The sequence below is a fragment of the Catharus ustulatus genome, chromosome 24 (genome assembly GCF_009819885.2).
Source record: "Catharus ustulatus isolate bCatUst1 chromosome 24, bCatUst1.pri.v2, whole genome shotgun sequence".
Lineage (NCBI taxonomy): Eukaryota > Metazoa > Chordata > Aves > Passeriformes > Turdidae > Catharus > Catharus ustulatus.
The window spans coordinates 4427118-4453924 of NC_046244.1; the positions used below are offsets into that span (position 1 = coordinate 4427118).

The window sequence follows — 26807 nt, forward strand, 5'->3', positions numbered from 1 at the left end:
GTTTAATGGTACTAACCCAATTTATCAATTGTATATATTAAAGATTCAATTTTTAGGGAAAATTAGATGAAAAACATGAGTCCACAAAACAACCAGCTTCACATGAAAGTACACATTTTCTAATTTTAAGCCTTATTCCCCTTCAAACTTATTAATAAACTCGGAGTTGATAAGAGAAAATTAACCCCAAATATAGAAAATCCTGCAAACAAAGAACACAGACAAATATAAAAGCAGTCAACCACTTCTCCAAAACATGCCCAAGCTGTTAAGTACTCTCGACTTAAAATTTGAAGCAGCTTAAAAATCCCAAATTCCTACAGGAATGTGTTTACAATACAAACTCAATTATTGTCTCACTCTGATGCTTATCTTTTCTTACACCCTCTCAGCTCATCCTACTTTGGAATCTAATTACATTCCAGTATTTTCAGTTCAGATGAAATTACACATTTTCAGATTAATTTAGCCTAAACCAACTTTTGATAACAGCCTTTTTCTATGGTGCCCTAATTTATGACCCTACAAGTCAGCATGAACTGCTCTTTTAAACCTTGCATCACCCCACCATAAAGCCATGCTCTCTGTCCCCAAACCCAGCACAGCACCCAGCATCGCTGGGTCAATGTTTGCCCAATTTCCTTTGATCAAAACCCTCCTTTTCCTCTTACCTCTGTTATTTTCTGAGCTTGGTTGACAGAGAACAGTCAAGGGGTGACTGTTCCCTATAAGCTGGTGCAGGAAAGGCACAACCTTTTCTGTTTAGTTAAAACCCAAGGACATGTTCTCACAAGGACACTTCAGCTCAGCTGTCACAGGAGGAGCCCAGGATGGGAACCCTGGCCCAAAGCAGGCCTGGCATTCAGCTTTCCCCAAACCAAACCCCAGGACATGAAGCATTCCCTGAAGGACACCTGATGCTTCCCACGGAACGCCCTGCCAGCGTCGTGCTGGGAATCCCGGCCTCTCCCCAGGCTGCCTGAATCCAAGCACGGCCTCCACAGCTTTCCTCTCACCTCCTTCCCACCAGTTGTGATCTCATGCAACTGTCAAATCCTCAGCATGTTTGAAACCTACTTGTTCAGGCGCCAAGTGGAGACTCATCTAATCCCTGCAACGAGTCAGATGCTGCAATTGTGTTAATGCCATGCAAGACTTTCACCTTCCAGAACTTCACCAAATTTTTAATATCGTAAGAAACTAGGATTAGATGTTAGCTCCCCTACAAACTACATAATCAAATCCTACTCATTTGATCCTCTTCATATGCTACCTAAGGGCAGAACCTTCTCTCTTACCACTGCCCACTCTGGAATATCAACACTACAACAGTGGGACTGTGCCCACACATCACCTGCTTTGGTTTGTCTCCCACCTGCACATGCCTCTGGCTGCAACCAAATACTATCTCACCCAGTACCAGGGATTTTGGTAAAGACAGGTGGGCAGACTGTAGGAAGGCATAATAGATAGAACAGTCCCTCCAGATCTGGGATCTGTGCAGGATTAGAAGTGACTTTTTTATAAATTTCAGTAGTTGAGGAGATGAGAGTGAGGATTGAAGAGGAAAAGAAACCAGACAAGAGCAGCAGTTAAGAAAAGCCTGGGAGTAAAACCAGTGGGAGAAGAGGAGGCAGAGCAAGCACACAAAACTGCAGTTATAAAATCCCCCAAATCTTTCACATCCTAAATTTAAAGCAGCACACAAAATACTGCCCTGCTCTTGGCTAGCACTGCTCTCAAAGGCCACCATTTATCAAAAAAAGTTTGTTGCACAATTTAGCACTGGATGGGTCTTTTAAAGGTGTCTGGGATTACAAATGCCACATCAGTGTTAGCATCCCTGGCCTGAGGCATCTTGCCTGAACACTGCAAAGCAGAAATAAGAAGCTGAACAGTGGTAGAGCCATGTTTCACTTTGGTATTGGGAGTTGGGACTGTGCACTATTCTGTGAAAGCAACGTCACCTTACGTGGGTATTTTCTTGACAGCTGGTCCAACAGTGTCACTCTTTCTTAGCTGTTGACAAATCCTGTTACAAAGCAAAGATTTGTACCAGAGCTTTAATTTAATTATTGTAAATAAACCCAGCAAATTTGCTGAATGGTTTCATGAGTTACTGGCCCAACCAGGACCTGTAATCCTCCTGCAGTGCTGCTCCGTGTGACACCCCAGGTAATACTGCTACAGCATCCACTGCTTCCAAGGACAGACAAAGCCTTCAAAACAACTTGGGGTTACTGCCACAGAGACACAGCCCCAACCCTGCACCAGCCCACTTCAGCCCCTGACTGTGCAGTGGTTCCAGGAGCAGCCCCACTGGCGTCCTTCAGTGCTGGTGCTTCCAAAGCCCTTGCAATTGTGTTCAGGTCACAATTCCAGCCCATGCCGTGCTTCCATGCTGCTGTGAATGAGCTCTGTGAGGCTGCAGAGAGAACTGATGGCACCCCAGAGAAACAGGTCAAACAGAGGCTCTTAGACATGCTGCTGAAAGAGGTTTTAGAAGGTCTCTCTTAAGGAAATACGGAAGTTTCTCGCAATCACCACTTTGCTTCCTTTGCGTTGCAAATCAACCCCTAATACCTTGTTTACTCACTGTGGCAGCATAAGAGCAGGGGGAAACACAGGAGCCCTTTAGCCAGAGAGAATTAAATAAAATAACGGGAACATCCCACAAATACCAAAGTCAATTAATTCATTTGTTACAGGGCAAGAGTCCTGCATAATTTGTCCTCTGAGTAGTTTATTTTAGCTAATTGCTTATCCAGCAAGAAGATCTCCCCTGCATGACCCATTTGCTGTGCAAGAGGCTCAACTGATGAGAAATAAATGGTCACCTTCCAGAGGGCACGGAGTGACAGCAGGGATGTTCCACATGCTGCTCTGGTCCTCAGACCCACATCCAAGGAGAGGAACACACCCACACCCTGACACTTCATAATCAGGGTAAGCATTGGTGTCCAGATTCTCCTGAGGAAACCAGGAGTCCACAGTTCCCCTTTCCAGGACAAGCAGGAGAAGTGAAGGATGCAGATTAGGCACCCCCCACTAAAGCTTTACTTCCACCCAGCTGCATTGCTGCAACTCACAGCAGTGTGTTCACCCATCACTCGCCTTTTACAACAGCACTTAAGGCAACACAACAGTTCCAGTTGTGAGGGTGGAGCTGTTTGTCAGCCACATCACCCTCTCAGCTTCTCCACCAGAGGCAGACAGAGCAGAGGCAGAACCAAATGGCTTAATTTGAGGCTTAGCCTCACTGCTACATCCCCTGTCTGTAAACATTCCTGGGGAACAGGTGGAACAGAGCTGTCAGACCCACAGCCACCTTCAACTGGCCAAAAGATGGAATCAGGACAGATGTTATTGGTCTCATCAAAATTTTGTAAATTGAACAGTGAAATGGAACAGCCTTATTTATCTTAATTTAGTTCATCCTTGACATTTACAAAATAAATACAGGAATAATACTATAAGCACAATTCACTCTCACTGATGGCAGCAGGAATCACACATGCTCTGACAAAGGACAGGAGTGACATGGCCACTGTTTGCTGGTAGCAGAGCAGAGGGTGCCACAGGATCCCCAAGGATCCACCAGCACCTCCCAGCTCAGCACCTCCCTGCAGCACCAAGTACATCCTCGCTGGACAGACAGGCAATGCTGAAAGGAGAAAGGGGAGGACTGCAAGGTGGTGATTTGAGATTGGCTGGGCAGCGGGTTTTGAGTCACCACCAAAGAGGCAACAGGATTTCTGTCAGGAAAGCTTCAAGCTTTCACATTCCACAGGGAGGCTTCTGATGGGCTTTTACTGATGCTTCATCTCCCTCAGAATCAATAGAAAAGAATAATCCCACGGCTAGGCATAAATCATGTTGCACAACTTGGCAAATCATCACGTGGGATGCCTCGGGACGAGGCCGTTTCTTTATTTCCAGAAACAGCACCATTAATGGTTTCTGCCTGCCAAGCAACAAGATTCCCACTTCATAGCACTGGAAATCTCCATCCTGCACTGAGCCCAGCCACTGTCTCCACTTACTGTGGAGCAAATGTGGGCACAGCTCATCTCAGCTGTGGGTAACTAATGGGTGTTGGTGCTGGGGACGAGCCAGAGGGGCAGAGGGGCTGTGGAGGGACAGGTCCCACCTGCCCTGACACCAATCCTGACAGGCCCCCATCTGCCTGGGGCCACAAAGCCACTCCTCACACCTGCCCCAATACAGCTCACCTTAGCAGGACTGCAAAGCAGATCCTAAAACCCCTTTCAGCACTTGTCATGCTGGTGGTGCCACTCCAGGTGCAGCAGCCCCAGGCAGGAGACTGCGCTGTCTGTTTATGGGAAACAAAGCAGCCACAGCACGAGTCAGAACTCAACGCTCCCACAAAAAGCAGCTCTGGAAAACCCCAGCAGCACCTTCCCTCATGTCACTTTACATCCTGTCAGTAACGTACAGGAAACAAAACAGCCTGGCAGAGTTATCCAAGGGTGTGAGACTTTAGGTACATCTGTAATTAAAAAACAGACACCAAAGCTGCAAAGCAGCACCATAAAGCAGATCATTTTACAGCTGGCTGGGCTCTCTCTGATGTACTTGAGAACCATTTTTAAGTGACATAAAGTTTAACATACCAGTACATCTGCCTACCCACCAGATTCTACACGGAATTTAAAATTTAATTATATTAAAGTATTGTTACAGAGTGCGTAGCAAGAACGCCAACCAAGTGTAACTTGAGGAGAATCTTTGCCAGATTGTTGTAAATCTGTGTTTTCAGGACTAGGAAGAAAAAAAAGAAAAATTCAGACCTGAACACCTGTATCAGTGCTCTCAGCTTCGTTATTGCTCCCCCACCAACTGCTCCACATTTGGGCTGAGCAGAATCACACACTTGTCCAGTGTTTCACTACAATATCAATGCACACCTACAGCACCTGTGCCTGCCAAGCAATTGCTCCTCACACCACAGCAAAAGCAAAGCCTGCTCACTGCCTACACACACTTATTCAGCACCAAAAGGAAAACCTCAATGTCTGCAGGCAGCTCCTCATCTTCCAACAACCACAACACAAACCAATCTGTCCTCTCCAGGCTGAGCAGCAGGTCCTCTGGGATGCTTCCAGCTGCTCTGCATACACAGGCACAAACATCCTCCCCCCAGTTCCATGTTATCAGCACATGCTGGCTAACATGCCAATGGGCAACTTAAGTACCACTTGTGCTTGTCATAGAAGACACAGTCCCCACCAGGAAATCAAAGCATCAACCCCCTGGACACAGGGTACCCTCTGCCCCAGGCTCAGAGGTCCAATCCCTGCCAGCACAAGATGGTCACAGTGCCTTGCTTCAGTCCTGACTCCAACCTCAGGGACAGGGTTCCAGGAGGCAAAAATCCTTGTCAATAAATAAAGAAACTAAATAAATAGTTTATTTTTCATCAGTTGCTATTTGCAGTCATTAAGGTGCAACAAGCAGTTGCTGGATGGTGTTTTTGACACAGAGAATATATTGGAAGAAACGAGAATATCATTAAGGGTCAATTAGGAGCAACTTAAAGGTTATTTTTGCATATCTCACCTCCCGGACAAAAGAAGATTCTTCAGTGCCATATGAGAATATAAATTAAGTTGCAAAAGTCTTTAAAATGTGACAAAGATTTTCATTTTCTTGCTGAAGAACAAATAGCAGGTCTCCTGTCACTCTGAAGCCTGCACATATGAGGCAGGAAAGGGCAAGTCCAAGGTGGTTCCACATCAGCCATCAAGCCCTGTCCTTCACAGCCCACTTCAACAGGAAGCACAGAATGCTGGACAATATGGAATTGTCTGCCAGGTCTGGTGTGACCATCAGAAGCCCCAGCCCAACACCTTTTCCAGCACACCCTTTCCTTTCCTCTGTTCTACCCAGGGCAGCTCCTCACTGATCAGCCTGGGATCCCCCATCCAGACCCAGCACAGGGGGCTCACACCAACAGAGCAGCCTCCTCAGCCCTAAGCATCCTCCCACTGGGATCAAGAACAGTCAGAGCCTGCCAAATACTGAATGTCAGTGATGTCCAAAGCCACACTGTGTTGCTTGGCCATACCCATTGACAGAAAAACCCACCAAGCCTTGCTGCAGGCAGATGGGTTTGCTGAATGATTTCACTGCTTTGTTATCAGATAATTGCTTTTTCTGACAATTCCATGTTTTCCAGAGTTCTCTTCCCTTCCAAGAGGCAATGCTGCAGGACTCTTATGAGTCCACAGAAAGAGGAGAAGGAGCCTTTGCATCCCTGTGTGCCTGCAAAGCCAGGCAGTGAGGGCAAGTGTTTGTGTGCATGGACCAGCTGTGAGCCACCATCTCTGACACACATCCCTCTGATATGTGGGGAAGCCCAAGCCTGGTGACCATGCACAGGGGCTGCAGAGCCTTTGCTAGACTGGAAGAGTTAACCCTTCAGCCTCTGTGCCAGGTGATTTCACAACAAAAACCTCTTGCCTTGGTTGTCCAAGCTGGCCAGTGACATCCTCTGCTGTGACACAGCTCTTCTGAGCTGCCAGCTAAACACAGAGGGAAACCAGCTCTCCCAGAGGACCAGCACACACCAGGCTGGATTTGCCATGGAAGAATTTGGAAGGAATACTTGAAGACCATTGCCAGGCATCTGGATGGCTCCCAGCAACTCTGACCTTAGGTCACTTTACAATCAACACAGTGAGCTGTTAAAGGAATTCATTATTGGTGTCTCAACACCCCTGGACCACAGCAGCTAAAAAATCTATATGAACTTAGGGCTCTTAAAACCATCTGTGCACTGTTTATTCTCTGCAGGGAAAATAAAGAGAAGAAAATACTGAAAGTAGCGAGAAGAAAGTGTTGAGAGTCATGAAATCTATAAAGTGTTAAGAGAGATGTGCCACATTTAGCAGGGATTATGTCAAGCAGCATCCCGAGCCAGGAGTGCTGACAGCACACACACACTGCCTTCAACAAAGGAAAATAGGTCGTACACGACCCCAAACATGCTGGCAGAGCTTCCAGCAGCATGAGCAGAAAACCCAAATTTCAGCACTGCCCACGGGCAAGGTTAATGGCCCTGGATCCTATGGAGAGTATGAGGCACATGAGAGAGCAGGACCTTTAAAACGTGCCTTGAAAGTCTAAACAAAGTCTCAAGAGGACTTTTATTTGCAACAAGCATAAGGGGAGATGGACAAAACTTTTGCCATCAATCACAGCTCTGGGCAGTTCCTTTTCTACAGCCTCCAGCTCCCATGAGCTTCTCCTCCATGGGAAGCCTCTGTTTCATTTCCTGGCAGTAGCATCTACCCCATGCAGTGGGACAGCTCTCACACAGCACACTGGAAAGAAGGCTCATAAGGTAATTCAGCACAGTGAATTAATTCCAAAGCACAATTGTTTTCCATCTTCATTTAAACCCAACCTTACCTAATCTCACTTTAACGACATAGGAAATGGAAATTCCCTTAATAATATAAGTTATGAATATTTATTACCCTATTTTTTACCTGAAAATTGAGTAATTCAATTAATTTTACTATTAATTATTTAATAGAGGATTAATATATTGCAAGATCCTAACTTTTCTTTACGATGCTGCTGATAAAGATATCCCAGATAGGGGATGTTCCTCACACTGGACTGATGGACAGGTGGCACAGGGTGTTCTTCTTGGGAGAGGGGTAGCTGTACAGAAGGTGGGGAGACTCCAGGGACTGCACCCACCCTGCTGTCACTGTGGAGTAGGGCTGGTCCCCAGCAATCCCCCTGTGTCCCTTCCAAGACATGAAGCAAGCAGGGGCAGAAATACATCTAAACTGCATTCCCAGATGGAAAACTGACCTTGCAGCTTCTGGGCACAGTCAAGGCTTTTCCACTGCCTGAGGCCCACTTGTGAAATAGTGAAGTCACCTCGGATTGCTCAAGAATATTTTTAAAATACTGTAAAAATGCTAACGGCAGAAGGCACCTGGAAACAGAGAAGCAAAGTATCTTCCTCTGGCAGAATGCTTCTGGACTCAGAAAATTGACTTTGTCATTGAAATTCCAAAGTAAATAACAATTAAGTTCTACTTGATATATAAATGTCAAGTAATTTTTTTTTGTCATCGTGATTTGCATTTAAACTTGGAAATGTCAGACACTTGGCCCTGCTGCATTAGCAGAACGCTTCCCCCGCCCCGCTGACGGAACACCCGCTGCGGATTACCCAGCACATCATCAAGTAACCAAACACCATTCCAAGGGAGCCTCAAGGTCGATGCTTGCGAGGTGTACTCGCTAATTTATGTTGATCAACTGGAGTGCTCAAAAGAATATTGTAATAATGCTCCAGTACATTTATATCAGTGTATTCAATCAATTGGAGTCGTTCAACAAGAAGTTTCATTAAAAAGTAATTTTAGGGTTCTTTTGCAAAGGTTTGTCATAGCTCCTTCAATGCCACCACAAGGCAAGAGGGCCTCTCCTCCATGTTCATGACTAAAGCAATACCCAACTGTAAACATGGGGACCTCTGTTTGGGAAAGAGATGAAAACATTCCAAACTGCAAGCTCGGCTCCAAACCAGCTTGCTCCTCATTGCCACCCTCTGCCTTAGCTCAGTGACCTGTGAGGCATCACAGCCCAGCCTGGCCTGCCCTCTGCAGCAGTTCCTTCACTGGTGGCTGAGCTGGACAGCACCAAAACCCCATCACCAGTACCAACCCTCTGCCAAAAACTGCAGCAGATCCCACAGGCACCATCCAGCTGCACCCGCAGCCCCCATCCAGCAGTGACTCTTCACAGCACACCATACATCACTGGATTAGGAAACTCTCTGTGTGTCAGTGGTGCAATTAATTTTTATTAATTTTGTGAGATTAAATTAGCAGCACCCACAGCAGCAAACAAAGAACAGGGAGTGTTCCAGTTCAGTGCCAAATCGATGTCATTAATTCTGTAATACTGGGAGCCCTGATTGTAGCAACTCAGCATTTAACTCTTCCAATTAATTTTCATATTAAAAAAATAGAAAACTAACTCAACAATTTCAGAAGGACCTTGAACTCATGTCACAACTTTCCTTCTCCTGGGACATTCTTTCTTCCAAGTGTAAACACAAAAGAGGAAGGTAAGGAAATTATTTTCATGCATTGCCTTTAGCAAACCAAGCTCTTAGGATCAGAAGACGCTACAAAAACATCCATAATCTCATATCTTTAGTGATGCCATGTAGAGCCAGATTAGTTAATGTGTTTTCTGACTCCTTAAAAGGTTTCTCTGGCAAAGGCTCAGCCAGAAATTGTTTTGAATTAATTCTGAAACTGGGATTACCAACCCAGAAAAAACCATTGCTAATATTAGCTGAATTACCTGCTGTTCTGCAGCCAAGGAGAGTCTCACAGCTGCCACCAGCAGGAAAGATCCATTCAGGGCCCTTCCACCACCACGGCAGTTCCAGGTCTTGGAGAACCACTGAGAAAGCACTTGGGTTTCCCACTCTCCTTCCCAGGTGCTACATGTTTTAATATTACAAGCAAATGCATTACTTACCAATGTCACAAAAATATAGTCTGGTGGGGGGAAAAGCCCACAAAAGTAAAACAACACAGCTCTTTTGTTCCCATATTTCATGGAAAGCAGGTCCTCTGTGTGCCCCACCTGCACTGCAGAGGTGCAGAGAAGGCCTCCACGTCCATCCTCTCCTCAGCTGGATGCTGTGGAACACCTGGAATCAATCTGTGCTATTTGTTAGGGTGGCACTGCTCCCTGTGTCCCACTGTGATCTCTGTCCCTGCTCATGGCAGCAGGAGGTGATGCCAAACCTGGAGCACGCTGCTCCGGGCACCTGCGGCACCGGCCCCTGCAACGGATGATGCTGGGATGCAGGATGCTAGAACAGGCTTTTCTCTCACCTGGGTCCCAGCAGGCTCCTTCCAATGGCCCAGCCCTCTGCAATAGGAAAGGGGTGGATTGGGAGAAAGAAAAACAGCAAAAGCCCAGCAAGACCAGAAAGCAAGAGTCGTTCTCTGCATTAGTGAGACGTATGGAGCCAGAACATAGCTGAAACAGCAAGAAAACATCCACAGCCAAAACTCCATGTCTGGGTTCCCAGGGGAGGGAGAAGTTAAACATTTATGGCAGCACGAAGAAGACATGACATTTACTGAATAATAAACTGCAAACATGTCTGTTAATGCAGCTTTTTGGGACCTCCTCACCATCAAACACTTAACCTCAGCAAGGGAAACACCAGAACGCAAACAATCCCCGTGCCTGCCTGTGAACAGGCGGCACATGGTAGGGCTGGTGCTTTTTTATTTATTTAAAGTTAGAAGCAAGGGAGTTCTGTCAAGATAAACAGCCCATGACCTTGCTCAGAGGCTTCAGATCTGAAGGGATACAATTAAATCCTGAGCAATCGGGTTAAAACTTTAAGCTGCCAAGACTGTAGCTGTTCCATTTTTAATCAATCTGATTTCATTCAATAAAATGCTCATTAAGGCAATTAATGAGAGTTTGGTGTCACAAGCCATCAGGCATGACTGGGAGTTTCCACTTGGTGGTCAAGTCATTGATCAGTGAGTCAAGTCATCAGCGCGAGAGAGTCAATGTGCTGAGCAGGAGAACATTACCTGGTTTTGGGGGAGGTTGTTAGCCACTCCTCATGCTTTTCAAACGTTATTAAATAAGCTGCAATTTCCTGAAAGAGAAACGCAGAAAGAAAACAGAGTTACTTGCATGGCTGTGCTGGCAACTGGAAAGTTTTATAACAGAGACACGGAGCCGCCTACCCCGGGACCAGGCTGCAGCTGAAATCGGGTTTTGACTGACAGAGTGCGCTCAGTAAACGTTCACATCCACGCCACCAAGGCCAGGCTTAAACAGGACAATGAAGAGATGCAAATGAGGAAAGGCATTAACATTTTCCAGCACAGAGAATTTGCTGGTAACTGTGGTGACCACGGCATCGCCGCGAGCCCGGTGTGACGTCAGGAAGCAAAGGGAAGGGTAGCGACAATACGGACACGGGGAGCTAAATAAAATATTTATAAATAGAACAGCATCACTGCAGAGAGAATTACTGAATTATTAATCGTTGCCATAAAAAGCCAGCGGGTGACATCAACGTAAGTCATTGCTCCCACTTGCAGGAATGATACGGGCGATTACTTCCAGATCAGAACTGATTTGTTTGCAGGAAATTATCGGAGCCAGCGAGATAATTCACGACAGTGCCTGTAAACAGGCCTGAGGAACACGGGACAGACGTTCATCCATTTCCTGGATACAAACCTGGGGTGGTCACAAGGTGGCAACTGTCACCACATCAGCAGTGTCCCAATATCTAGAGATGGCCACGGACTCCTGGGACTGTGCTGAAAATAAGCTCCCTGTGATATACTCAGAAAAATGTAGGGTTTTGATGGTTATCTTCCAAAATCACCTCCCAGCCCTCTCAGAGGGGTCTGCATAGCAAAAGCTGAACAAGTAGTAAGGCCAGTAAAACTGCCTTCAATGCACAAATGCCTCAAATCAGACCCCCAAACCACGTGCAGTATCATCCCCAGAGCCACTGCAGCAGAAGTGTCCCCAGGCTGTACCTCCCAACAGCACACGCCAGCACCAGGGCTTTCCACCAAGAGAGGGGTTTTTATTATTTTTTTTTTAGCTAGCTCTATATAAGGGCTGTCGCTTACAGTACCAAAGCTAAAAATCCCCACAATGCTCTCCAACCAGCTGGCCCAAGCATCTGCTAGAGCCACAAAATGCAATTATATTACTCCCAAACGAGACGTAAAAATATCTTGTTTCCAATACTCTTGGTTTTAAGACTCATACTTAATGTCCTCTGGGCATTGCAGCGGTGCCAGATCTCCGTGTTATGTACTTTATTAGAGCTGTGTGAATGTCATATTAATGACTCCTGACCAACATGTTTACACTGCAAATAAATTCTCCTGGAATCCATCGGTGCACCCCTTGTTTTCCAAGCCAGTCTCTGCAGGTTTAAGGGATCCCCATACACACAGATGACAGAGCAGCGGCATGAAACTCCAAAAACTCCTATTTTTAATTTGTGGCTAATGGCTGAATAAAATTCAGCATCAAAGAAAGCCAATGCAGATCTCCACCACCAACACTGATGACCTTCCCAATCCTCACAGTTTCACAGCAGCTGCATTTGAATCAGATGCAAGTGCTGGAATCTGGACACTACATGGCCAAAAAGGTCTGACCTGAGATTTCCAACAGGCTAAAACCGCCAAAGAACTCCATAACTAAAATTCTTTGGAAAATACGAAAAAATATCTCTGGAGTTTTTTAGAGCCAGTGCAGTAATTCCACCAAAACTGCTGCAATCAGCAAAGCTCTATTCCCAACCCATCCCACGTTATGTGTCCTCAGCTCACTATGCTATAAACCTCATGCTGTACAGTGAGATGAGCTCTGGAGATACTGAGGAACACTCAGGAGCTCTCTGCACATCCTCTCCACCGCCAGGCAAGCAAACATTTACAGAAACAAACCCCTTCAACGCCTAGACAGCTTAGGGGGTTCAGATTAGTCTGGGATTTTGCCTATTCCTACTAAAATTCAACTGCTGTAAGGAGAATTAAGCCATTTTTAACTTTTCTGGCTGAACAAATATATTGCTATGGCATAGAAACCCAAAGTATTTCAGGTGAAGGAAGTCAGGTTTACCCATGCTCATTCACTCTGCTCCTTCCTGCCAGCCCATGTCAGGCACACATGAAAACCCAACCCCAAATTGTCACCAAGGAGCTGAAGCTCTGAGAGGCTCCCATGCGGGGCAGAACACGGGTTTTCAATCTGCTGGCCTGGCCCTCTCATGTTTGGGCAGAGGAAAGGCCAAGCTGCCAGTCAGTGCCACAGATACACATGGAGAAAGAAGGATGCTCTTCTCTGCTGCAAAACCCCTTTAAACCCCATTCCTTACATGTTCTGCTTTCTGTAACTACAACTTTGTGTCAGCTCTGCAGAAGAAAGCGCTCAGCCCAGCATGGGTGGTTGATCAGAGGTTTGCAGATGCTTCTGCCCAGTGGCTCCCTGTCTACATGGTGGGGCACAGGCAGGGCTGTGGGTTCAGCAGTTGCATGGGCTGAGTACCCTGCTGTCACACTAACACCCTTTTTCCCTTTGAAAAAAGAGGGAAGAAATAGATTTATCACCAGAAGACACAAAGTCATTAAATAATTAAAAACAAAACTATGGGCACAATAAAAGCCCTCTGATAAAACCCTGCATTTTAATGCGTGTTAATTCCCCTAATGATTCTTTCTGTGTCTCACAGGGTCAAATCAATGTCCTCACAAAAAAAATCCAATTATATCCCATTCATCGTATCTTTGGAGCAAGGCTATTGTTTGCTTTTGTCTCCTATCAAACCTTTTTCCCATTGCTTCTTGCCCAAGACTACAAACAAAAGGCAGCATGGCACCAGCAAGGTCAGACAAGACAGAGCTGGCTCTGAAACCCCAGCTGGTCCTGGCTCCTCTGTGACTGCACAGCCAGCAACCACATCAAGGGACACATGCATGTGACACAAATGCTCATTCTTGTCACCACCAAGTCCCCCTGCAGCACCAGTCAAGCCAGGTGGCACTAGGAGGAGCCCAAGGCCACCCAAGTTTGTCTCCATGGGTAAGGGCACCACACACCATGGGAACAGCCCCTGAGCCAGGATGTCCCACCCAGACCCACATCCCCTATCCCAGCTTTGAAATTACTGTCAGCATAACCTGAATGAGCATTGCTGAGGAAGTGTGAGCCACTGAAAGCTGTGTGGATCCAGCAGTGCTCAGCACATGGCTTTCCCTTCCTGAGCACCTCCAGGACCGAGCCCACCACTCACACTGGTGAGAACAGGCTGGATTGACCATCTCAAGGAATCAGCCCATAAAGCAATGAGATTACTTAACATTCAAATCACTCGAGTTGTGTTTTATCCTAAACTTGGTCAGATAATTCTGTGGTTTAGTTCAGACTTGGTTGCTGGAGATGAAAGCATTATATCTAAGTGCGCATTTATTTTCATTTTACACTTCCCAGTTTGTTTAGATTATTAGTGTGAATGCACCAGGGAGCCACCAGCTGGGAAGCCCAGCAAGCTGCATGAGACAGGACACAAGCAGCTCCACTGTCTCCAGACAAGTGCCACCGAGGATGTTCCCACTGCTCCCTCAGCCTCGTGCCACCGTGGCACCACTCAGCCTGGCGCTCCCAGCTCAGGCCACCACACGCTCCCCACCCAATGCTACGTGACTGCAGCTCCTCAGACTCTTCAATATTTAATGTCAGCACATAACAGCCCAGAGCAGTGGCACATGGGCGACCTGAGCTCACCCACCGTGTCCCAGCCGCCGCGCTGAGGACGAGCAGCAGTGCAGCAGCCAGGGGCGCAGGGACAGGGATGGCAGGGAGGAAGAAGCTCCCTGGCACACTCAGTGCTGCCCAGCAGCTGCTGCAAAGCTGTTTGTCTTCATGCACAGGAGCCAGAGAGGACAAAGCACAGGGCAGAATGAAGGGCAGGGTTCTGACAGTGTCAGAGAGGCCCACGACCCACCATGCACACAGGACGGTGCCAACTCTGCTCTGAGTTGAAGGGTTTCCAGTGAATACACACATTTTTTTGAAAAAAAGTTATAAAAAACTCTGAAACAGTCAATTAATGGGTTCCCAAAAGCCATGGATTGAGTGTTGGCTCCTTCCTCCCTCAACTCCCTCCAGTTCATCCTGCATTATCACAAGGTATCAGCAATTCCCACCTGACCTCTCAAAATAAAAAGAGAAACTGTAAGGGAGAAGGACTGCAGGATTCCCTGGGCCAGGCCAGCTGTGGTCACCATCTGGTCTCAAAGCAACATATAATTCATTAAAAAAAAACCAGTCTGAATTTCAAGTTATTACTTTGTAAGAATTATACACACTCGAATTAATAAGCCTGAATCTATGCATGTGTTAGGAGAAAGCAGAAGAGTTTGTACTCATCCCTGGATTTAGACCACAGAGCTAATAAAGCTACAATCTCTTAAGCAAGCACATTTATTCTCTTAGGAATTCACCATGTCCTCTCTGCTATAAAGACAAATTCCAGCCCATCACTTCCTTATCATCCTTCTCTGAAATGAAAATAAAAATTCATGTTGACTGTGGACCATCTTCTCAGCTGGGATTGAGCCATTTTCATTTTCTACCCATCCCCACTCCCAAATCTATTAATATTCTGAATATCCCAACCACAAACTGCTCCGAACACCATACAGAGTGGGCTCACACCACCCTTTTTCATGGGAAGAAAAATCACAATCCCATTGCATTCACCCAGTTGTTTGGCCTGCATCAGCAACACTGTCAAGGGGATATTGCTCATGAACTGGGTGAAACAAGGAGCAGGAGAAAGGCAAAGCAAACCCATGAGCATCCAGCAGGGACAGGAGGGTAAGGTGACTGTGGGCTGACAAAACACTCCTACACCAGAATGTTTCACTGCCATTTCAGGCAGGACTTGCTTTGGTCTTAAAGTGTTACCTGTGTGCAACTTCTCAAAGCAGAAACATTGATCGGCCTATGCTGAAGCTGAGAAGGGGATAAAGCTCAAATATTACTGCTGTTTTGCTGACAATCTATGTCAGCACACAGACTGTGGCTGGGGGTCAGAGGCTGCCCAGGGCTGCCCAGCTGGAGCACGTGTCAGACCAGACTTGCACAGATTCGGTTTTCCAATTCATACCATGAATTTCCTGCCTCACCATTTTGGGGCCCAAAGTGCTGCCCTCCTTTGGTTTGCAGAGAGCAGGAGATGATTGCTGTCCCCCTCACCCAGCCAGCCTGGCTGATCCCATCTCTGCCCTGAGGGCAGCCCTGGCAGCACTGTCTGGTGCCACAGGACACGAAAGCCACCAAGTGGGAGATGTCTGTGGTTTGGAAGATGCTCGCCTTGGTTCCCTGCATGGCAGTGAGCGGTGGGATCGCAGGAGGGGGGATGTTTTCATTAATAATGGTGTCTCACCAACCATCTGCTAAAGGTCCACACTATTAATTTAACAGGAAAAAATGGAATAGATTACTCTACAGTTTTCAATTAAAGTACATGATGTCTTCAAACCGCAATCTTAATTAGATATTATAGGGTGACATTTAGGAATCCTGAGCTGTGATGGCTGATCAAATCATCTGACTGCAACGGTGTTCTGCAGCACTGCTGGGGCCCTGTGCACCCAGCACCGTCAGGAGAGCTGTCTGTCCTCGGATTCCAGTGCTGCAGCAGCTCTGACAAACTCCTGGGGTTAAAGGATCACAACAGTGAAACACCCATGGCAGCACTGGCACAACAAAAAACCAGAGTGGACACAGTCCCAAGGAAAACTTATGGAAAGGGGGAGGACAAAGGGGAAAAAAGTAAACCAAGTTTAAAAAAAAAAAGAAAATTAGCAAATGGACAACTCAAACATTTTATTTTCAGTGTTAAATCCAATATGAAAAAAATAGATTTGGACAAGAAATAATTTTCTCTGAAACATGTGAAAATTAGAAGAAAAATAACCCAAATCAAGAGTACAAACAGTGAATAAGAGGCACTGGAGCTGAAAAAGATCTGCTCAGCTCCTTCACCTGCCAAACACATGGACAAGAGCAAACTGAGACATGCACTGGGTCTTTAGAAAAGCAAGAGCATAATTGGACACAACCCCCCAGCCATGGCTGCCCTGAACCACTCAGAAGCGCCGTTAGTCACAAGCAAGAGCAAAGTCAGCCCTTGCATCAGCCCATGCCTAATAGGATTAGGATGGATTTTATCTTCCATTTAGGCCCCACACTGAGGGACAGTTAGTAAAACAGAGCCCAGTCTTGAGTTACTGGAAAACACCTACAGGTCATTATGTGATTTTTTTTTTCTTTTAAATGACCTTTGACTAAACCCTGGGATTTAAAGAACCATGAATACTGGCATCCTGTTGGCACTGCTGGCTCAATTCACTTGTCCTCTGCAGCCTGAAAGAGTCAAATACGTGGTGGGACAAAAAAAAAGAAAATTCACTAAGATCCCTGTGCTTACAATGCATTAATTACAGCATAATAGCAAAACCCTCAAATATTGTACACAATTCGCACAGTTATGTGGCTTGAAGATGCCAAAGCACATTCCTCTGCTCCAGAGTGGGCATGTGCTGTCAGAGATGCTGCCCTGCTCTCAATTCCCTCAGAAATCAGGAGGAACATGGAATGTTCTGCAGCTCTCCTCCACCAACAAAATCTAAATTGCACCATGGGGGATGGAGCAGATCCCCTGTGAACCTGCCCATGCTGTGCCTTCCCCTAACCTGGATGGTCCCTCCTGCCATGGGGGATGCACCAGTCCCACTCTCAGCAGTGGGATCACTGTGCTCAACAAGGTGAGAACACCAGGGCCTGCTCCATTTTCTCTCTCTTGCATGCAATCAGCAGAAAGCCCTTCCAAAGTCGTTCCAATGCAAGAATCATTAAAAGGGAAATATCCCCAGAAACTGCCCCTTTCTACATACTCCTCACTCCCATATGCTCTGACATAATAATGTGCCAGAAATGTCTTTTCAGCATGTTTTTGCATTATGCCTAATTCTGTCAGAGTTTTTTGGTCCCACGTAACAACAGCTCAATGCAGAGTCAGATATAAATCTGGCTTAAGAGACTCTCACCAGGAATTCATTTAAAACTGTAAATGTTAAAAGATTCTGCTGCTGATTTATGGCATTTTCTTACTTCAAACAGAATTAAAATCCTTCTTAAAAGATACATATTCAATCATTATAAAAGCTGCATTCAAATGATGCTGCTGGCCAGAATGAGAGCCATGAAGCCCAGAAATCTCAGAGCAGTAGGCAATCCAGGAACAGCAGGGACTGGGACATTTTACTGGTTACCCCAGTGCTCTGCTGTCATCCCATCTCCTCAGTCTCACATCTTAATTAGTGCAAACAGGAGTCCTGGATACTGGTGCTTTCATGCTCCATCTATCCCACTCCAGCACAAGCACAAGGATCCCTTTTCTGGAAAATCCATCTGGACAGAGAAGCTGCTGCACCTGAAGTTATTACTGAATGGGTTTATTCGTTTTCCATTGTTTACACTGAAGGCTCTGTCAATACCACACAAGTGTCCTGTATCATTGTGCAAATAACATTTAGTGTTTAAAAAAATTACCCATGCTACTCATTACCATCATTCCTATAAGAATTGTTCATGTTTTGCATTTGTGAACAGAGAACATGGTAGAGCCTTGAGTCCCATAGCACACCCCTGTTCCCAAGGACGGCCAGGCTGATGAAAACTCAGGAACAGTGTCTGGAAGGAACCTCTGCAGCACCAGTACAACTCACAAAGGGGTTTCAAGCATTCAAGATGCTAAAAGAACCACAGTGTATGAGAGGGTCATGGCTTCTGGGTCTCCTTCCTAATCTCATGCTGCTCCACTGAAATATAAAATCTAAATGGAAGGATCAGTATCAAATGCAAGAGTAAACAAACAGAAGCAGCCAGAAAAAGCATTATTCACTTATTTATATAATTAATTGTTTGTTATTCAGAAACCACAAAGCCATTAGCAGAAAGCCATGGCTCTCTGCACTGCACTGTGGGAGATGCCTCCAACTCCTTAGAGAGTTGTTCTGTCCCAAGCCCAGCCCAGGCTCAAACCAGATGTGCTGATGTCCCCAGCTCCTGGATGGTGCTGCTGGGTTGGTTGGTTTTGGCAAGGTTTTTTGGTTTGGGGTTTTTCTCTCCTGATCTTCCCTGGTAAATTCAGAATCACAGAATATTCTGAGTTGGAAGAGATCCTGAAGGATCATAAAGTCAAACTCATAACTGCACGACACATATGGGGATTGAACCCGTGACACTGGCATTATTCACACCATGCTTTAACCAGATGAGCTGATCTCAGGGTCACTTTGATGGATTCTTCACAAAATAAGGAGCAGCAAGCCCTGTTTCTGGAGGCAGCTCCCAAGTGCTGATCAGCTCCAGTGAACTCACAACACTCGCAGCTGTCATCAAACCATCCTCCCTTCCGTGGAGGCATAAAAGGGAAAGTATTTCTGCCCCATGTCAGGATCCAGGCATGATGATTAACCAGGGCCCAGGGGACACAGCAGGTCTGTCCTCAGAGTGGCTGGCAGTTGCCAGCTGACTTCCATCTGGGGAAACTGCCCCTCTGACCTGGAATTACTGTGTGTTGGCACTGCAAGGAAACAACCATAAAACCAGAGCAGCATCAGGGAACTGTAAATTCCTTGTGAGTTATTTTCAGACTTCTAAAAGTTTAGTTAATCCTCGCCTTTAAGAGAACATATAAGAAAAAAATGACAAGGGGAAAAAATCACCAGAAAAAACGGATGTTTGTGTGAAAGAGCCATTTCCCATTCTGAGCAGTGCCAGGACAGCAAACTGACCAAAGTGCCCAGGATTCCCTGTATTTATCCTTGAAAAGGGGTTGACCAGAAGGTCAGTGAAAGGCAGGGCTGATGCCATGTCATGCCAGTGACCTCGGGACTGCCAGCACACAGAACATTGCTGCAGGCTGTGCTGGGGCTGCTGTGTCCTTTCTCACAGAGAGGAGCCAGCAGAGAGCATGGATGCTGCTTTCCAAAGGTTAAGCATCACAGGCGATTTCATCCTCTTTACATTTGTAAGTGGTTGATTTTGGTTTTGGTTTTTTTTTTATTTTTTTAAATAATCATAAATCCCAACATCTGCTCCCAGGGCGGGAGCCCTTTGGCTCTGTGCTCAGCCAGGGAAGGGAACGTGGCTGCCAGCGGCTGCTGCAGGTGTTATTTTTAGTGCGACAGCTATTTACCAGCTCCATTCCCAGAGGGAATTCAGGGAGTAAAACGGATGCTGATGCATTTCTTACTAAATATAGAAAAGGGGGCGAGCCACCACACGCAGTGTGGCTGTAGATTCCTGCTCCTGAGGGGGATGTGACCCCAGTGGTACCCGACACCGTGGTGGGGTCACCCCAGCACAGGATCCCCATTCACCACATTCTAACCTTCAAGCTGGTGTTTGGAAAAAAGCTTTGTAAAAGTAGCTCTTATAACTAATTGGCTTCACTTTGAAGCCCTGATCCTGTAATGAATGGCTCCCGAAATCAAACAAAGCATTCTCAACACCAACAAAATTGCCTGTTATGAAAGCAGAACATTTTTAGGGTAATATTGACTTTAACGCTCTGTCAAGGCACATTGACAGCAGGATGAAAACAGCCCTCCCTCTGCTCACCCAGCTCTAATCCAGCTGCTGAGAGGGGACCCTGAACACTCGTGCAAGGCTGTGCTCTACATCCCCAGGAGTGGGCTCATTTCCTATTAGTTTAAAAATATGTATTTTAAAAAAATTTAAATCTTGCTGATCAAAGAAAGGGATGTATTTCAGAATTACTCTGGTCTTCTCTGGTTTTAAGCCTTTAAAATTCTGGAGAGGCAGTTTTGACATCCAGCAGCTCTGCAGACCCAGACAGATGGGGATTCCTGGTTGAACTCCTTTTATATTTCCTTTATTGCTTCATATTTACCAATGACCTGGAAATGAGCAGTGTGAAGGTGCCACTTGAACATGACAGAAGGCATTTCTGAGTGAGGCTCAGACAGGCTGGAAAACCAGCCCAGAGCCCTGAGCAAACTACAAACTGGGCAAATGACTGACACAACATCAAATGCGTGGGATGCAAAAAACTCAAAGTAATGGGGATTGGAAGAGCAAGATGCATTATTCATCCAGCCTGTGAGGGTCAGTGCTAGTGGCATTACTCTTGAGTAAGTGAGGGCATCAGGGCACAGCATGGTGGACACCTTGGATGTACCTGCATCACCGTGAGCCACACTGGTCAGCCCAGACCCACTCTGAGCTCCCCAGGGCTCCTGCTCTGGGCAACCACCCAAACCCCACCCACAGGATACAGAGACACCTATGGATCTATAAATCTATATACAGATACTCAAACACACACTCCTTGAACACTTAATTTCCCTCCACAGTTTCCTGAAGGGAGATCACTTACAGAGCAGAAGAAATAGAGTTTAATGAATTAAAGTGCACTTAAGTTCGGGAACACTAATGAAGTCACACCTTAATCGGGTATAATTGAGAAGCCAGCCCTGCCATTGTTTGGATTATGAACTGCAGTTTGTCATCACATGGAAATTAGCAGCTACCTCCTCGTGGAGCAACCTGCTGAGAATGAAGTGCTGGTCACCTGTTGGATTCTCTCTGTTTCTATGGGGGAAAGCACCAAGGTTCCCCCCTTTATTTCCCATTCCTGACGTTTTCACTGCCTTACTTGACCCTGATTTACCCAGCAACCATCTGACAGCAGTGCCAGCTCAGGGATGTCACTCTCAAGGACACTCTCAAGCATCCCCAAGGGCAGCCCAGCCACAACTCCAGAGGGGCCAGCGGTGCTGAAGGTGCTGTGTGCACAGGGATGCCACAAGGGCACAGCCTGGCAGGACCATCCCAGGGATGGGCTCTGTGCCAGTCCCAGCTACGCTCCAGGAGTATTTCAGAGCAGGCCAGCTCTCAGGCCCTGCACATCGTGCTGCCAAGAGGAGTCTCTGGCGTGTGCAGACAGCTTCTTGTCTGTACTTAAAATACTATTTGATTAAGAAAAAAAGAAAAGAAAAAAAAAGAAAAAGGAAATAAATTGTGTTTTGTGGGACTGGGAGCATCAAGAGCAGAAATGGCAGCAGAAATGCAATGCTTACTCAAGTCATGCTGCCAAGCTGAAAACACTTCAGCTGTGCCTGTGTGTGCCCTTGCCTTCAGCTGGGGTGGCTCCCGTTTGCTTGGCTCCAAATGGGGAGGAAAAATGCCATTTCCTCAGTGCCTACCCTGGAGCACTGTGAAGAGCGGTGAAAAGGAAAGGCTGCACTGTTCCAGATATACAAAGAGTACACAGAAGTAGAAAAACGTCATCCCATCACTTAATATATGCAAATTATGTTAAATATTTCATTCATTAAATGGCTAAGGTTATTACTGAATTGTACCTTAAGCTGTTCAGAAAGTTCATTCTTCTTGCACTTGCTCGGTAAAGTGAAATAACTGACTGAAATGAATATTTTACAGTTTGTGCAGACAGAACATTTATTAACAATTCTTTCCCTCTCACAGTCCCTTTCCTAAGCAGGTTTCGGGCACCGTGTGACTTAAATTATCCAGAGGGAATGAATTTTGGTTTCTTTTTAAAAGTTTGATTTATTCCCAGTTTGGAAGAGCCCAGCAACCTGGGAGGACCCAAACACAATCCTGATGGGAGAGAACAGCCACAGAGCCACTTCCCAAAAGTTGGTGGGGAGAGCCAGAGGGAGAAGAAAGCAGCCACAGAATTTGGGCATTTTCCTTCCTCTAAGCCCAGACAGCTCCACTCTTACAGGGAAACAGCTCCTGCAATGGCCCATAACGTGCCATGGGTCCTCTGGGATTTCATACGAGTAATGTGAAGTGACAGGGCTCTGGCTCCTGCCATCCCCTGTCCCTGCCACTCCCGGGCCAGCCAGACAAGGGGGAAGGGGCCACTACAGGCAGCTCCAGCTGCTTCCAGCCTCACCAACAGCCCAGGCAGCAGCATCCTCCCCCATGGTGGCAGTTCCATCTAGGGGAGCAGGTCCTGATTAACCCACCAGCACATTCCAGCAGCTCCCAGCCCCGTGGCCAGCATGCAGACCCCCCTTTTCTTGGGGTGAGGGCAGGACACAACATATCCCAACATACTCCCAGAAGACTGACATCACACAGGGAGTGTGTGTAACACAGGCAACTCCACCACCCTCCAGGCACCGCCTCCTACCACGTCTCCAGATGACTTTCGCACGCCATGGGCAGCTCCCAGGGAAAACCCACTGGGCTTCAACCCAGCTCCTAACACGGCGTGGCAGCCACATCTCTATGAACTTCCAGGCTTAGAGGAGACAGATGGATAAAAATAATTATCACTGGAATGGTGGCTCTGGGATCTAAGTCAGACCCAGGAAAGGCAGCTCCCTCTGGCAGGAGTGTGTCCCTGGGATGGAGGTTTACAGTCTCAGCCAAGCAGACACCCTGCAATGTCTCATCAATCTCGGCTGGGAAAAACCTTTCCATTTCCAACGGGAATATGCAAACCAGGCTCTGCACTGTAAATCTTCCTTTGCGGCGCTAAGGAGATAAGTAGGACCTATTAACCTCCCATGTTATTTCCAACTTCATTATTGGAGCTGACACAGGGAGAGCACGCGGTGACGGCTCTTTTTGGCAGAGTGCATGTAAATCGCTTTCTCAAAGGAAATTACTTCTCTGGGCTGAATGTTATTAATCTAAATTCTCTCTTAGTCAAATTGTTGCCCGTAATAAATATGGAACAGGTTGCTACGCTCATCTCCGAGGGCATCCTAATCCAGCTGCAGGTTTTCCCCTCAATTTGAAGGAGCTCCTGAGGAGCTCCTCTATGAGAGCAGCCTTCACCCAAGGATGGGACCATCCACCCCAACGTCACCCAGCACACAAGTACCCTGTGATTTCATAATGAAAATGTATTTTGGCCCTGCCAGTATCGCATGCACCAGCAGTAAAGTGTGAGCAGGAGCAAGGCAGGGCCTGGTGAGGTCAGGGAAGGGACACAAGGAATGCCCTTTTCCAGCAACATGAGGTGGTGGCCTTCCATGGCCAATATCTTTCATGGCTGGTGCTTCATTTATGTCAGTTTTGGTACTGTTAAAGCAGTTCAACTTGCAGTGTTTAGGACTTCATGCTCTTTTCCAGTGGATACACACTTGATATCCTCCTTGTGCAACCAAAAAACCCTGGAGTTTAAGCACAAACAGATCAAAAACCCCATAAAAACCAGATTCAAAGCCAAACTGAACTTTGCCAGAGGTGGAGCTAGGAATTTTATTTGCATGGTATTCCTTCCTTCATTGAAACCAGCTCCTTGCCAGTAAAGATTTTCACAGAAATCCTCACAGAACACCCTTCCACAAAAAGCTACAATCCCTTCTGCTCAAAGGCACACCCCAGGTATGGAATGGATTTGGAACACTATAAATCCAGTGGCACACACAGCCCTTCTCCTCATTTGTTACCAGCCAAGTGTGAAAATGTTAATGAAGGCAGCTGTAATAATCTACGGGAATTTCCCAATTAAGATTTTGTTCACGTCCGCCAGCTCCCACTCCAACGCAGCCTTTGAGCATCCTCCCTTCAACCCAACAGCAGCCATAATTGCTGGGCTCCATCCAGGTACCCTCACCCGGCCACCCTGATGAGGGAAATCACTGCCACTCTATTAACTCCAGCTTCTACTGCATGTATTCCTAGAAGAAAATGAATGCAGAGAGATTTCAAGTGTGTGCCTACTCCCCTACACGAGTGCGTTTGAAATGTAACACGCTAACAGCACTGAGTCAGGCAATACCACATCAGCCACTTTTACTGAAAAAGAAAAAAAAAAATTCAAAATTAAGTTTTGGGGGTGGCTTATGGCAGCCCTGGCTCGTGGGAAGCTGATGAAGCTGATGCCTTCCTGGTTCAGCAAGGTGAACCCTGGGAGCCTGTCTGGGTGTTGGGAGCACACCTCTCTTCTGGCAGAGCAGAAGGGAAAGAGACTCCATGATAAAATGAAGGCATCCTCGCAAATAAATTACTTTTCTACCACAGTCGTGTGATTTTTAATTTTCCTCTAATTTCAGGACTGCAGCACTGATATAAAACCCCTCTAAGTGTTTTAGGGGGATGGTAATGGTCCTATACTAAAATAATTCAACCAACACTATAATTTTAGTACCACTATCAAAATGAAATAATGGCTGTTTACTGTGTTACACCTTTCAAATGACCTTCATTTGAATACAAATTGTGGCTCCAAACTCCAAAAGCTGTTCCATTTCAGGAGGCAGCAAATTGAGGATGTTTACCCGGGGTTTGCTCTGCCAGCAGATCCCTCAGCATAACCACAAAGGCCAAATGTGTTTGGGGGGTTCTTTTCCTCTGAACTCACCTAAGACCAGCCTAAAGGACACACCTGGATCTGACAAGAAGCCTGAACCACAGCCCTTCACTCTGCTCCAAGCATGACAGGAATCACACATTCTGTTTTATCTGGAAATACCTTTTGGTGATGAATCTGTTCACTCACAGCTCCCTCCCTCCCAACCATCTCACCTTGGACAAAGGACTAAGATTACTCCAACAATAATCAGGTACCCAGATGAGAGGAAGAGGTGGATGGGTCCTGTCTCAGTCCGGGCCTGGAAAACACTTTATTAGATTTGATTTTTTTACTGTTAGGCTCTGTCTGCCCATCACAGGCCCTTGCACATGGGCAGCCACCTCTGCCCAGAGAAGCTGTGGGTGCCCAGGCTGTGGGGAGCCCCTTGGCACAGCCCTAAAGGTGCTGTTCCCAACTCCTGTGGCTGTGTGGCATTCACAGCTCAGCCCACACAGCCACAGCGGGGGCGGTCACAGGCGAGGAGCTGCAGAAAAAATTTCACTACAGACATTTGCTGATATTCACTCATACACCTGGGAACCCCAGTCTATCACCAGCTATTTCACTCTAATAATGAATTTCTGCCCTTTCATCAACATTAGTCAGAACAAGCTCTGAGAAAATTCCCATTTGGTGCCAGGATATAACAGAAAACACTGACATGAATGGCAGCAATCAAAGCCAAGCAGTGTGCCCAGCTGCAAGGCAGGACAAGCTGCCACCACTCAAATCTGAGCCCTTCCAAGATCATTCCTAAGAAGGGGAAAAAGTAAAATAAAAAAAGTTTCTCTGTAAGTTGCCAGAAGTTGTGCTACAAACTCCCTTCACGTGGATACCAAAGGGCCATGATCCCACAAGGATACTCCATGCTCAAACATGCTCCCTCCTCTTCCCCAGCTCCCAACCAAACCAGTGGTGATCCAGGCACCAGGCTGAGTGCTGCTTTTGCTGCTGCTCACAACCCAAGTGCTACAGTGGGAAAATCCCACATGCTGAAAATACGGAACGTCTGTAAACACTCCCGTTCCACACCTACGTGTAATTACTCACGATGAGTGAGGAGGAGGAAGAAAAACCCACTTTTTGTTTTTAATTCTCTTCTTTGTGCATAGAAGCTATTGCAAGAGAAGCCCCAGCCAGCCAGCATCTCTGGAGGGCAAGAGCAATGTGTGGCCACAACAGCTAGAGGGAGGGCAACAGTGCAGTGCCATTTTGGGGCAGCAGAAAGGGAAATCCCTTCTATAAAGGACAAGCTCTGCCTTTCCCCAGAGCTGCCTTTCCTTGGCAGATGCAGCCCTCCCAAGGGCAGAGCCAAGCCAGCAGTGATGTCCCAGCTGGAGATCTTGACCCAACACCCGCCTCTGCTGTAGTGACATGTGGAGAAACAAAAGGATTTTAAACAATAGGTGTTGTATAAAACATCTGAAAACAAGACAAATTAGTCATTAAAAAATAATTTTGGAAAATTACAGTCTTGTTAATAGACACTGTCGTGACTTTGCGTGTTCCTTTTCAGGCAGGAGGGAGGGAGGGAGGAAGGAAGGAAGGGGACTCAAAACACATTTTACTTGATTTCAAGAACTGAAGAGGTAGATACCCATGCCTTTGGAAGCCTGTGCCATCCCAGTGCTGGCAGCATGGCCCTGTATGGTGAGGTGCCAAATGATGTGACCAGGGCAGGTGAGCACCTGCAACCCTGCACTGAAACCCCCACCATGAACCTGCCTGTGGGATGCTCCAAAGTTATTTTCATGCACTCAACAGCGAGGACTATGCCAAAATACTCAAGGTCAAGAGA

General features: G+C 46.5%; 1 protein-coding gene across 8 annotated transcripts in view; it reads right to left on the reverse strand.

Moving 5' to 3' along the window:
- The window catches only part of CAMTA1 (calmodulin binding transcription activator 1), a 235568-nt gene that overhangs the window by 162449 nt on the left and 46312 nt on the right, over nucleotides 1-26807 (reverse strand). For 7 of the 8 annotated variants that reach the window (XM_033079399.2, XM_033079396.2, XM_042779950.1 and 4 more), the window contains one exon: nucleotides 10623-10690. The exons of the other annotated variant lie outside the window; for it this stretch is intronic. In XM_033079399.2, the coding sequence (XP_032935290.1) occupies nucleotides 10623-10690 (68 nt within the window). The remainder of the gene's footprint in view (nucleotides 1-10622; nucleotides 10691-26807) is intronic. 8 annotated transcript variants of the gene reach the window in all.